The 14,672-nt window shown below is 38.7% G+C and overlaps 1 protein-coding gene across 1 annotated transcript; it reads right to left on the bottom strand.

The window, feature by feature from the left end:
- Window positions 1-4,760: 4,760 nt before the first annotated feature.
- Window positions 4,761-9,134, bottom strand: dusp6 (dual specificity phosphatase 6). The gene is made up of 3 exons (XM_079860085.1): window positions 8,066-9,134; window positions 6,987-7,421; window positions 4,761-6,380 (listed from the first exon to the last, which is right to left on the bottom strand). Exons 1-3 carry the CDS (start codon window positions 8,463-8,465, stop codon window positions 6,067-6,069), a joined length of 1,149 nt encoding a protein of 382 aa, XP_079716211.1. The 5' UTR covers window positions 8,466-9,134; the 3' UTR covers window positions 4,761-6,066.
- Between the last annotated feature and the right edge of the window lie 5,538 nt (window positions 9,135-14,672).

The raw sequence follows: 14,672 nt of genomic DNA, 5'->3' as shown, positions 1-14,672 counted from the left end.
TTCTTCTTTACCCCGGTTCTCTCCCTCACTCCACCGTTCTTGTTTCTGAACCATGAGACATATTAATCATTTCCTGGATTGCAGCCACTCACAAGGCAGGTCTGAGCTCCTGTGATCTGAGTGAGTCTTAACTCACTTCCTGTGTCTGGCTGAGTTTGTGTGCTGAGTGGGCGAGCTGAAATGACTAGAGCCGTGTCACAGCACTGGAAAAAGAATTAGAAAGACAAAGACGCGGCGAGAATATAAATCTGCATCGCAATCTGTAGGTGTGTATCCGTGTCATAATTAACTTTTATTTTTAAGAGCAATATTTGCCACCTGAGGGCGTTTATGAGGGCGTATTTGTTATCTAACCCTATTTCACACATTTTGTCATCTATTTTGTCAAATACTTCAACTCAATTGACTGAGATAATGAGAGATAATGAGCCTGGTTTCTCCCAAGGTTTTTTCTTTTGGTTCCCTGCCACTTTGTCGCCTTTGTCTTTTGGCTTGCTTAGTTGGGGACACTTCATTTTCATAATAATATTGATCTGCCTGCATTGACACCATTACATGAGAACTGAACTGAGAACCAGAGCAGCTGTATATATAAATGAACTAAATGAATCACTTTTTTATAACGAAAATTAACCATCATTGAACATACTTAAGCTGATCTATGACGCTATTTTCTTCTAGATCTGCTGTACAGCCGGAACAAACTTTGTTGCATTATTTTCCTGTTTGTAAAGCTGCTTTGAAACAATCAGTATTGTAAAAAGCGCTATATAAATAAAGGTGATGACTTGACATCAAATGATCTTGACCCACTGAACCTGGGTCAAATTAATAGGATTGCGTGAATTTTAATGGTCTTTTATGAACCGCTCTAGCCCTGACTGATTTGTTAGGTTAATTCAAGTCAGGTTTTGGATTGTAATCCCCAATTTTCTTAGCGCACTTTGTGGAACAGGTTTCTGGTGTGTCTGTATAACAACGGTCTAACCTGGTTTGCTGGAGGTAGCGTGGGTTGTTGAGGCATAAAGTTTTTACTTTTTCTCTCCCTTTTTGTCTCTGTCGCGCTCTCCCCCTCACACATGTTATTTTTAAAAGCACTTTTAAATGATAATGACTATTTTTACTCCCTTTCCATCAAGCTGCGTGGGCTCACACAGAGACAGCGGCGGGTGATTCATATCGGTTGGAGTGCTCCTTTTGTGAACTGCTGCCGCCACATCTCTGCTGTAACACGGCCTTCATAGAAATGAAGCCACGAAGGGCCTTGAAATGGATGGAAGCAACACAAACAGATCTGTAAGCTCTGGGCTGACATTCACAGAGCAAATCTATTCATAGAAATTCAAGGTTGAAATGTCTTCATTTCATTTGCACCTGCTTGTGATGTACAGCATGTAAGACTATTAGGATGCCATTAGCGGTTTTTCGCTAATACATCTGTTGTTCATGCTTTACCTTCAAATTGTCCTATTGTTTATGTTTCTAAGTGAATAGACTTTCGGTTTTCACCTGGTGAACAATAATACAAAGGAAAAAATCCAGAACATTGGCGTAACTTGCGAGAAACATAATCTTTTAGTCTGTGTCTGTTAGCTTTGAGGCTAAATATTAGCACAACGTAAACATTAATACGTTTTAAAATTGTGTCTTTCTCTTCTAAAACATTCATGGCTCATCTTGCACTATATAGATCTTACCCAATCAGAGGCTTTCTAGAATGAGATTCCCCACCTAATACCGCCTACTTCTGACTAGCAATAAGAATTAGCAAATCATGCTCCTTGGTTTGATATAAAATTAAAAGATAATGGCTAAAAAGGGGAAGTGTCCCTCAATACAAGTCACCACACAACATGAACAACAAGATCCTTCAATGTTATGAATTCAAATGTGTTGCACACCTGATTGCAAATACCACGGACACACACTTTTGGTTCTGGTGGATTAGAGAATATGGCTGCAAAGTCCGTCATGCTGTAAATCAACAGCACATCTCATTTCTGCGAGCAGGAACGGAAGGAATCTCGTGGAGTTTTTGTCACGGAGAGACAAGCGTGGGCTGCGACGAAGCACAGAGCGACAGAGTTCTTGTTTTCCGCTGCTAAAGTCCAGAAGCGAGTGAAAACACAAAAAAACAAAAGCTTTAATTCCAAACAAAGCACTTCTGTGTGTCCCTTCTTGGAAGACATTCCAATACAGCATTCCAGAGCTTGTGTAGGTGGAGATCTCGACCACTGGGCCTGAGGATAATTAAGTTTGTAATTTTTAATGAAATGTCCCACCTACACACACTGAATGTCCTGAAACCTCTTTGTCTCCTTCGGACTACCCCTCTCTCTACATACACGATATGATATACATGAAATTATATATAATATCCAAAAATGTATAATATCTTTGTGTGTGTGTGTATATATTAGTGCTGGCAAATCGACATAATAATCGCATCTAACATAAAAAAATGTGTTTACATAATATATGTGTGTATATATATTATATATATATATATGTATGTGTGTGTATAAATACTGTATATATATAGGCTACATGTATACATCGTACATGGGAAGGGAATCCAGAAGAGTTGCTTTTTTCAGCACACACACACATATTTACGTATATTAGTGCTGTCAAATCACAATTAATCGCATTGCGAATAATCACATCTAACAATTAAGTTTTTGTTTACCTTATACACACATATATATGTATGGATATATATATGTATGTATATGTGTGCTGAAAAAGCAACTTATCTGGATTCCCATCCCATGTACGGTATGTATGGCTCTTCAATTTCTGATGAAAAATATCAACTTTACTGATGTCTTCTAAGCAATTCTGGCCTATTCTGAAGCCTCTTTGTATTCAAAGTGAGTGCGAGATGGAGAGCAGGAGGTAAAGAGATCACTTTGCCAGGGGTGAGTTCTCTCCCCACGTTGGCGGAAGTTCTTACTCTCCATGTGGGTGGTTTGGAGAAGAGCCCGTAGCAGTTAAGTGTGATAACAGCGTATCCACTGTTGCCCACTATGGTGTTTACTCACAGCACTCAAACTCTGTTTTGCCCTGTGTATAACCTCCAGGATGTTTAGTCTTGATAAGCTGTTTGTTATGGAAGAAAAGAAAGATGAGATAATAGACATGCTTCCATATTTCTTTTAAGTCTGTACACCTCCACCATGTTGACAGAAAAAGCACAGATGTGTAAGCTTTTAATTGATATGTGAGTCCATGGCTTGATTTACACTTTTTTTTAGTTGTATCAGGTTCTTGAGATGCTTTTTTTTTTTTTTTTGGCTGAAAATGTTCTTGATTGGTTTTCCAGATTCTGACAAACTGATTCTGGAAGAACTGGAAAAGAAAAGGTTCTCCAATGGCATCCATTTTTTTTTTTTTTTTTGTAAAATGTAAAATTGCAAAGAAAATCATGCAATAATGAACAATAATAAACCTGGAGAAAGGGGGTGGATCATCACACCATCTGTTTTGGCCCCAGTGACTGGCTGGTTATGCACCTGCCCGTTAAAAGTGATTGACAACAGGCGAGGTCATCTAGCCAGGGGTGGCCTGTACTCCTGCAACTCACATAACAACACAAATGGAGGAGTGCAGCTGGTGAGCAGAGAGGTGGTGGGTGGACGTTGCCTGATGGGAGTACGGGGCGGGTGGGGTTTGTGTCGCTGGAACTTGAGCACCGGAAATTGCTGGGCATGTTGGCAAATCCTTCACAGTGCAGTTTGTAACAAGAGGACGACAAGGGACTGAAACCCTTCACACAGGATTAGCACATTGGCCAAGTATAGTCACAATCTGTTGGGTTTATTTTCAATGCTTTAAAGACTTACAGACGTGTAATAGTAATACTGGGACAATGGACACATGTTGTCTTAAAACAAATTGTGCCTTGGTCCCTAAAAGCAATAACATATAATTGAATAATATTAACATATTATTTGTAAATTGCAAATATATATATATATCTTTACAAACTTATGTTAGACGCAATTAATCGCGATTAATCAATTTGACAGCAGCACTAATATATATATACATATTATATATATATGTATGTATTTCATTGTGATGTAATATATGAATGTCTAAAACGATCTAATAGTTATAATGATGCAAAATAAATGAATGGGATTCAAATGCAGATCACCAAATTAAAACTACAGGAGTGTCTAATATGAGAAAATCTATTCTCTAATACTCCTACTCAGATATGTATATATCTTCATGTTGGCGGATATGTAGAATAGATCGTTGTTATTATTATAACAACAATATACTATTTTGTATTCAAAAATAATAATTACTCATTTTAACCCTATTTCTTACTCCCACACAGGGATTATCCCTTTATCTGATGTATGCAAAAGCCAAGAGGGTGTCAGGTTATACAGCTTGTTTTTGCCTGGACTTGCTTTGAGAGCAGGAGCCTGATCACCTGACAGGAAGTGCCGCAGGGGGGGACATTTCACTCAGCAACCCATACCTGGAAATACCAGCCTGTCCACATGGAAAGTTGTTTTGCTCACTTAACACTCAGTAACACTTTTGTTTTTGATTGTACAACTGTTCTATATCAAAGATTAATCTAGTCTTTGGTTAGCTTTGACATTTAAATACCAAGTTATATATTTTTGTGATTAGTGAACTGTATATCTATTATTCTGCACTTTTTCTGAATCCATTTGGATTTTGTAATTAGTTTGAATTCATGTTTCATTTGAGCAAAGAAAACAGAGAGACATAAATACATTTGAATAGACAAAATAGCAATTTATTAATAACTTATTTCTTTACATTCGTAACATTGGGGGGGGAATTGGTTTTGTAAAACAGCCCCTCCCCCCAATCAGGCCTTCGCTTTGAGGGACAACAAAACACTCTTGAAAACCATCACTTTTCTCACAAAAAAAAACTGCATGTCACAGAACTTCCCTGAACAGGAGACACAAAACATTCTCCCGGCTTTGTCAACACAGACCTTAAACCCTTGCGCACAAAAAAATATGCATTTCTTGCTTCGACCCTTCCATTGTCCCCACAAAAATTACAAAAAGCGAGTAGTATAAAGGCGTATGGGTCCTAAATGAGCATGCATCTGAAACCCCGCCGCATAGCATTCGAGGAATGCCTCGTACGCGTACAAGTTTGGACAACCCCTCTGAACGTGCAAGTTGGTATGGCCAGGTTTGCTAAAAAAAAGTGAAAAGAAGCATATGGGGAACTGCTCTAAAAGTTTACCGCACAATAACACTTACGTATGTACAGAACTAAGGCAAAAGAATGACTGACTTTGATTCGTGATGGTGGTTAAAAGGCTGAGAAAGGCGGAATCGATCCGTAAAGCAAAACTATAAATATATTATACATATACACATTGATGATTTTGCAAAAACCTGTTAAAATTTTTGGCATTTAACTCTTGGATAAAGATAATATTGATCGATATTCAGTTTTTTTTTACATAAAGAGAACGAAAAGGAGAAGAAAAATCTACAGCCGTTCCTTTAAAACAGGTGTATTCTAACTACGGCAAGGCTTACCAACATCTTAATATACACATGTATAAATGTTTTTAAAAATTTCTCCACGCAAATAAGTTGGAGTACAGTACACTCTGCCATCATTACCGAAGGGAAGTCTCATCCCGAAAACAGGCAAGTCTTCATTGAAGACAAGAAGAGCACACCTAGAAAATGTCAAGGTGCAAGTGCTAAACAAAACAAATGAGTATTTGTCATTGTTCAGTTCCAGTCAAGTCTCTTTGGCACACCAGCCCCAAAACATCGGACGTTCTTTCCATGCTTGAATATGTATGTATGTATACGTATATATATGAAACAAACTACTTTAAAGAGTCTTGGAGGTACAGAGTCACATGATCTCTCTCCGTTTAACAGCAGCGTAGAAGCTCTGGGCACACCGCGTGCCCCATCAGTGGCTACTCTGGTCGGCCGTCATCTCAAGCCAACATCAATAACGTCAGGAATCCCTCGACAAGTGTCGAAAAAAATGAAACTTGTGTTTCGCTCGATGTGAGAAAAAGGAGGGTCCTCACGTGGACTCCAGAGGGTCCAACTGAAAAACGTTGTGATTGGTTGGCGTGGTGAAGTACAATGGTTGGGTCGGGGCCGCCACGCGGTTGTCGCACGGGCTCTTGAGGCCCAACGTGCGCTCAAAGTCCAAGAGCTGGCCCATGAAGTTGAAGTTGGGTGAGATGTTGGACTTCTTCATCTTGACAATGTCGTACGCGTCGTTCATGGACAGGTTGAGCTTCTGCATGAGGTACGCCACCGTCACAGTTACAGAACGGCTGATCCCGGCGAGGCAATGAACGAGCACGCCGCACTTCTGTCCGCGGGCCTCATCTGAGGGGGGAAAAAAAGACGAGATGATTAGTTATCTGTGTGCAACTGACTTATGAATATGCAATTGTACATAAGCTCGGCTGTCGGAATTCATTACGGTCCCTGCGCTGACAAAAGGGGCCTCATTCAGCGGGATTTCTAGTGCATGACTGAAAACAACTCGCTCATTTCTCAGAGAATGCGACATGGAAATGGGCTATTAAGGTTAATCAAATGATCCTTCCGCTCGCCAGGTTACTTGACAATGGTGCCATTTGGGCGTGTAAATGTAGAAGTCATGGCAGCACCCTGTCAAGGCTAACAGGATGTCAACACGGCCCTGTAAATGGTCCTCATTGTGTGGCGAAACATTGCTCTGTCCTAGATTACTTTCAATGCTGCTAGCTTCCTTCCTGTTGAGCTCATATTACTGCCTCCCCCCTCCGTCTCCTGTTTCATCATAAGCCTTTGTGTCACAACCGCAGGATATGTTACTATGCAAACAATAAATACGGTGCCGTCCGTTTGGTTTCAAAACATTGAAAGGCCCTACAGTTTTAATCAAAACAGGGACTGAATGAAAAGCAAATTAAAATGAGAATAATTGTGTTTAAAACTGATTCTTACCAATAAAGCTGATTGCTTCTGGGAAGAACTGTGAGAGATTCTGGCTCCAGTGATCAGAGATGGGAATCTGCTTGTACTTAAACTCCCCAGCATTCTCGAACATGTTGGGAAGATTAGGGGTCACGTTCAAGATGTACTTGATGCCAAACTCCTCCAGGATATCAAGGTTCGTGGAGTCCTTTGCACAGCCCAGATACAGATGCGGCAGGATCTCCACGGGGAATGAGGGCTGGGGGTTTGACAGAGGGCTGCCGTCTGAGTCGGTAGCGCTGCTTGGGTCTCGGTCGATGTCTGACTCGATGTCTGAGGAGTCAGAGCTGATCCGAAGCCCTCCGAGACCCAGGACCTGGGAGGTCGGTGAACTGCTGCTGGAGGAACCGTCGAGGTTCGTCTCGCACATTGTGGGAAAATCAGCTTGAAATTTGCTGAAGCCACCTGTAAAGTTCAAATTAGAAAACCATTTAACATGTATTTCTTCAAACTAACTAACTATCCTTTTTTTATCGAATGAGTACTCATTTTTTATTACAAGTAGTGACTAGTATCATTTTCTGTTTCACTAGTAACCATTCATTAGATGCTAGTACTCTTTATTTACTAGTAACTATTTGAACATTTATAGTTGAAAAGACACTGGAGTACCTATTTATTAGACATTAGGTTGTATTCAAATTGTTACTAATAATATTTTCAATATGACTATTACTATTTTTAATTCGACTATAAAGTAGCCAACTGCAACTACAGTGGATTACGAAATGTGATTAGTAACAACTGGGATATTTGGTAGTATATCATAAAGAGAAACTAGTTTTGAATAAAACACCAGTAGCCTATAGGCCATATTGTATGAACCACATATTTTTATAGAAACAAATGGTAAAATTTGAAATTAGTTTCACGTGACAAATAAGTAGGCTACTTGTGACTAGATACTAGTTAGTAGTACTAAAAATAGGCTATCTAATAAATAGTTTCAAGTGAAATACATGTAAGCAATTCATAAATAGCCTTCAATACTATTTTGTTGGCAAAAATATACCAAGTGAAATCATCAAATGCAGTGGAAATGAACGTACCTTCCAGATAGAAAGCTTTGTAGCCCTCGTCCTTCATTCTCCTCAGCAGTAAACCCAGCACGGACCCGCCGTCGATGTTTTCATTCCACTCTCGGCTGTACTCGTCGTACAACACGATAGTGTCCGTCTTGCACCTCCGCGCAAACATCTCCCTGTCTTCTCCGTTGGAGAGCAGAGACTTGATAGGCAGGTTGCCCTTCTTGAGTCGCCGGAGCATGAGGCTCGGGATGGCCACGTTAATGGCCGTTTCGACGTGCGACGATTCATAGAGCTCTTGCGCTCGACAGTCCATCACGAGCAAACAGTCCCTGCGCGTTTCCAGCTGCTCCTTCAGCCACTCTACCGTCTTGCTTATAGCCATGACCGAATCGAACTGCACGGGTTTGAACTTATCGAGCATTAGTGAAATAAGGTACGGTACCGTGAGACCTTAAACTGCGGAGAAGACGCGCTGCAAGAGGCCGTGGACGTCTCAGGCCTGGAGCTTTGAGATTCTCACGTCAAAGTCTCTTCTTCTGCACCGTCGAGATGATTTAAATCCTCGGGTTTTCCTTCGAGAGTCAAGCGCAGACCCGCTCTACTTCCACCCCATTCATGCAACTGTGTGCATTTATCAATGACTCACACTAGCCAGTGAGTGCGCGAGCCACAGCCACTGACGTTATCATATGTTATATAACCTCTTTTCTCTCGCGCCGTCGATTTTCGCACGAATCAATCTAGATATCCAGTCGAATATCGATCGTAGACTAATAACGAATGCAAAACGCTTCGTAGCTTTATTTCCCTGGGTGATTTATCCCGGAGAATGCAACACTGCGTCCTCTAGTCCTAGATGCGCTCTCTGTCACAGCGAGCTCGTGAATGGATACAAGCGCGAGGCGTTTCAATGGATACATTATGTCGGCCAGCCAATCAGGAGGCGCCGAGAAATCGTCGCCGTGGAAACGGGGCCGGATGGAACAGACTGTGTTGATGAATTGTTAATAAGTTTGTCATTCACAAAAACGGAAAGGAATTTCCGCTCCGGATCAGCGGAGTGCAAACACACAGTAAAGAGGCACTGCACGGGAAGGAAGGAGTGCGAGTGTATTTGGTGAGGGGTCTATATCCTACCTCATGCTCAGGTTACACACTTGAACTCCGTTTAGCCACGTTTCAGCTGCTGTTTGTAGGTCGGTTTGTGGAGTCTCGTGCGTCGCTGCCTGCCGACGATTAAATGAACGTAGCCTATTTCATATTATGTGCTGTCTGCGTTTTCAAATGTCGTTTTTAATTTCATACACTGTAAAAAATATTTTCATTATTTGTTATCACGTTTTACCTTTTGTCAAATTGTCATTTCAACTTAGATGTGGTGTTCAGATAACATAATATTTCATTGTATCAACTCAAATGTTTAATTTCAGTGAACTCAACATTTTAAGGCAACCAGGTAACTTACTTTTTTTAAGTTAAACCAATATGTTTATACAGTATGCACACTGTAGCCTACATTTCAAATTGTCATCATATAAAATGATCAACACACAATAAAACTATGGCTTAATAAGTAAATAAAGCAACATTATTTGTCAGTATAAGCATGAAATAATAGCCTAATAACAATATGCAATGAAATAATAATCATGCAACAAAACATTTGCTTAAGAAAACAGTGCCAGAAATTGAATTGCATAAAATGTTAAATAAAACAGCCTATATGCATAAAGATAAAAACATGGTAAGATTTTTTATTACAGCTTTTCCATTTCCTCGCCATCCCCCATTTACTAGTGGGCATATTAAAGTATTTCAGGCAAAATCGCGCGTGATTTGATCAATCTGACTGTATTTATCGCCTTGATCGATGGCTCAATCCGAATTCAATGAAAGTGGGGAGCGCGAATGATCGCCCCAATAAACACACAAACAGGGCCATCAAAATAGTTTAACACCAGATGCAAATTGGGAGTTTCTCTTCACCTCCTACAGTCATTTCCTACACTGAACCTATAATGTCATCTTGTGTGTCGACATACCACGTGTGCAAGCTTTGAAAAAAATCACTCACAGATCCTACAACAGCTGCACCGGATTCCTGCGCATATTAAACCAGAAAATATTTTACGTAAATTTCATTGCTATCGGTTTCAGTAGAAAAAGGTTTGTTTGAATTGCATACTGATAAACTACAACGCATGTATTCGTTAAAAGGTCAGGTCTGGTCTCTGGTGCTCAGAAATGCTGAAGCTTAAAAATAAGAGGCTAAATGTTATTTAACTTTGCATCAGGTAGGAGAGTTTAGAGAATTTTCCTAAATGAATCCCTGAGATTTAATATGTTAAAATAATACTCTTCATGAAATATGTGTTCACTTTGGTCTAAGTGAATGTAGTAGCCCAGATTAGGGTGACCTGATTAACATGCTGTCAGACTTCCTGTCTCCTGTGTCATTTGGCAGTGAATTGCTCATTAATTGTCCATCAAGGCTCTCTCTCATCATTCACATGCACAGGAGTCACATGGGCCAAAGGTGTGTTCAGTTTCACCCCGCTTAACATATGAAACGCCACACAGTACCAAGATAATGGCCATTATCCTGTAGCTTGTGGAGATCCTTCTGGGGAGGCTGAATTGTATTCTCATTGTAATCCACTTTGGCTGCTTTACTGTCCATCTGGATGAGCTTTCGTCTTTGAGAGACGTGGTCCCTCTACAATTTCCACAATCTTAAATCATATAAATCACTTGATTCTTTGAATTGTCAGTACAGAATTGTATAACAAAAGAAATAAAAAGAAATAAAACTTGACACTAATCATCATGATTACTAGAATGTCATTCAAACAGATGTGGCATAATTTCATTTGCTATTCCTTTGATCATAATTTAAAAAGAAAACACACACGCACACACATTTATCTGCCTCTCTCTCTCTCTCTCTCTCTCTCTCTCTCTATATATATATATATATATATATGTATATATACTGTATATATATATACTTTAATATGACTTTTATGGTAACAAAATAAAACTGAATAATAATATTAATAAAATATGTTAACAAAATTCTAAAATAAACAAAGACAGATAGCATCATATATAGTTTATATATCATTTGTTTTTTAATATTTAAAAAAATCTATTAATCTCCTCCTTTTCATATATATTACATTCTATTTAAATAGAATATAAACAAAAATATCAAGAATATAATATTTTGTGAAAAAATTAGAGGCAGATACATAGATTATTAATCATTTTATTTGTTTATTTTAACAAAATTACATTAATGAAACTTGATAATAGAACATGTCAACAAATGTAATAATTATTAATAAATAAACAGAGACAGATAGCAAGTTTATTAATAATTTTAAAATATTTTTAGTTAGCACAAATAATATACAAAAAACAAAGACTAGACTATTTTGTGAAAACATGGAAGAGACAGAATTTGTCAAAGCTTAAATGAATACCTCTGAAAATGTTTTAGAAGTTAATTCAAAATCATAGAAATAAATGAATAATGATTTTCCTTTGTGTATTCACACTGTATGTGTTGTGCACTACTGACAGAATAAATACGAACACTTATTTTGAGAAATCCCCTAATTTATTATTACCTTATTGTAATACATCGATCTGTCATGTTTGTCAACAACAAATGGTGCAAACCATCAAGCAGACTCCAGTTAAAGTCAACCTTTAAACAGACACATGCAGGTCATCCGGCTCCAGCAACCGGCATGCAAACAGATAAGCGCTCAGTTCTTCCTGCTATTATCACAGAACTGATGATATCTTGTGTGTCAGAAGCAAGCGCAGCACAAAATAGCCCTGTGGTTGGAACATACAAAACTCTTGAACTTTGCAGCTATTTTCATTTAGCCAAATGCACGTTACAGACCATTTGCAGTCGTGTGTGAATTACAATGTTTCTATCCAAATACATTCAAATACCTTTATGGAAATGTTTGGGATAGCGTGTATGTAGACTTGTGGTTTCGGGGGGGCTGGATGTTTCTGCCGCTCAACAGGCCCACTAGACTGTGAGGTTTAGACAATACCGGCTCCGCTTTTATCTGCCGGGTCTCTGTCTCGCATCAGGGTCTCTGCTGACCCCCCGCCATCTCTGAGAGCAGCCCATAGTGCTCTTGGGATGAAAGGTCAATCTGATTGTGTTGTGAATCTCCAGGGTTTCTCTTTTCTTAAACTAACTGCTGCCCTCACCTCCTCCTTTTCACCTATGATACAGTGCAACTTCCTGCCCTCGTGATGTTTACTTCCTCTCTCATGTTGACTTACTTTTGTTCCTCTTTGTGAGCCGATTTCTTCCTGGGGGTTGGTGGACTTTCATAAACATCAGAACTGCAAGTCATGCATGTAAAGAACACTGTTTGAGAGGTTAAAAGGTGACAAAAGTCATTTAAAGGAATAGTTCACCCAAAAATGAAAATTAGGCCCATGATTTACTCACCCTCAAGTCAGCCTAGGTGTATATGACATTCTTCTTTGAGACGAATACAATCGGAGTTATATAAAAAATGTCCTGGCTCTTCCAAGCTTTATGGCCAGTGAATGGTCCATAAAAGTGCATCCATCCATCATAAAAGTGCTCCACACTGCTCCGGGGGGTTAATAAATGCCTTCTGAAGTGAAGCCATGCGTTTGTGTAGGAAAAATATTCATATTTAACACATTACAAAGTAAAAATTCTAGCTTCCGGCCAAACGCAGTCTACTTGTGAGCGCAACTTATGATATCGGAAGAAGCGAGGTGCGTAATGGCCTAGAGTAAATATCAGCACTATGTCGCATTACTCGCATAAGTTGCGCTTAGACTTAAGTTGAATCCGTATGTTCATTTGGCCGGAAGCTAGTTATTTTACTTTATAAAGTTTTAAATATGGATATTTTTCTTACCCAAATGCATCGCTTCACTTCAGAAGGCCTTTATTAACCCTCCAGAGCAGTGTGGAGCACTTTTATCATGGATGGGTGCACTTTTATGGACTTCAAAACAGAAACAGCAATTGACTGCCACTATAAAGCTTGGAAGAGCCAGGACTTTTTTAATATACCTCCGATTGTATTCGTCTGAAAGAAGAAAGTCATATACAGCTAGGATGACTTGAGGGTGAGTGAATCATGGGCTAATTTTCATTTTAGGGTGAACTATCCCTTTAAAAGAAGGTGAAGCCCATTAAAACCATCACAATATTTAAAATTCTGCCTAATTTTATACAAATCCTCATCCTGAATGAGACTCCTCTTAATGCAGCTTTTCTCCTAGTAATTTCATAATTGGCTTCCAGTCTGTGTGTTTGAATAGCACTTGTTTGAACCCTTAGCAGGACAATAAATGGCTTTGCCTTAGGCCGAGAGGAGGGACACATTAAAGGACACTCCTGGGAATCTAATAGAGGTTTCAAGGCTGGGCTGGTTTTAGTTGTGCACAATAATGCACTCTCTGAATCAAAACAGGAAGCAGAGCCACGAGGGTCTCTCCAGAGAACCGCAGTAAACAAACAAGCAACAGCAGCGCTACAAACAGGAAGTGCTCAGATGAAACCGAGATCCCATGTTAAGAAGTCATCAACAAACTATTAAGTCAGGACGGCTTTCACTCCGATTTAGTTCATTATTCATGTGATTTCATGCATACATATGGACATTCAGTCATGTGACTGTTAAAGATGTCCACGACACATTATCGATCTGGATACATACAACTATAAAACCATTATCACCCCACAGGGCATGTCTTGTCGGACCACCCTTAAACACAAAAGCCCTTTGTGATGGTTCGTTTTCATCTGGTTTTCCACAATCGTCACTTCACATTAACATCCTTAAAGCTCTTGAACTCTGAAATTCCACTTTTAGAAAAATTCTGTTAAAATTGCAATTATGTCTAAGAGTGTTTGCTCAACTGCAGGCACTTTTGAACATTCAGAAACACTTAGTCAGTTTAATTGGTCCATTAAAAATGTCCAAAACCTTTGAAAGTTTTTTTTTTCTTCCAAAAAGAAGTCTGTTATACTCAACCAAGGCTGCAATTATGATTAAAAATACAGGAAAAAAACAGTAATATTGTGAAATGTTATTTACATTTTAATCAACTGTTGTTTATTTGAATATATTTTAAAATGTAATTTATTCCTGTGACCAAAGCTGAATTTTTAGCATCATTACTCGTCTTCATTCTTGAATCAGTCATGATTCTTCAGAAATCATTTGAATATGCTGATTTTGTGCTCAAAATACTTTTTAAAAAATTATTATTATCATCAATGTTTAAAAAAACAGCTGGATTTTTTCCCCCAGGATTATTTGATGAATAGACAGCTCAAAAGAACAGCATTTACTTGAAACAGAATTTTGTTGTAACAGTATAAATGTCTTCACTTTCACTTTTGACCAATTTAATATGCATCCTTTCTGAATAAAGTATTAATTTATTTTAAAAACAATCTTACTGACCCCAAACCTTTAAACAGTAGGATCATTTTTGTCATTATATATTTATTCTTTCTTTTCTGAAAGTAATGAAAATCCCAAGCAGTCACTAAATAGCAAAAATAATAATAATAAATACATTTTGAATAATAAAACTGACA

Source organism: Squalius cephalus (assembly GCF_949319135.1).
Source record: "Squalius cephalus genome assembly, chromosome: 23".
Lineage (NCBI taxonomy): Eukaryota > Metazoa > Chordata > Actinopteri > Cypriniformes > Leuciscidae > Squalius > Squalius cephalus.
This window is presented reverse-complemented; position numbering and strand designations above follow the sequence as displayed.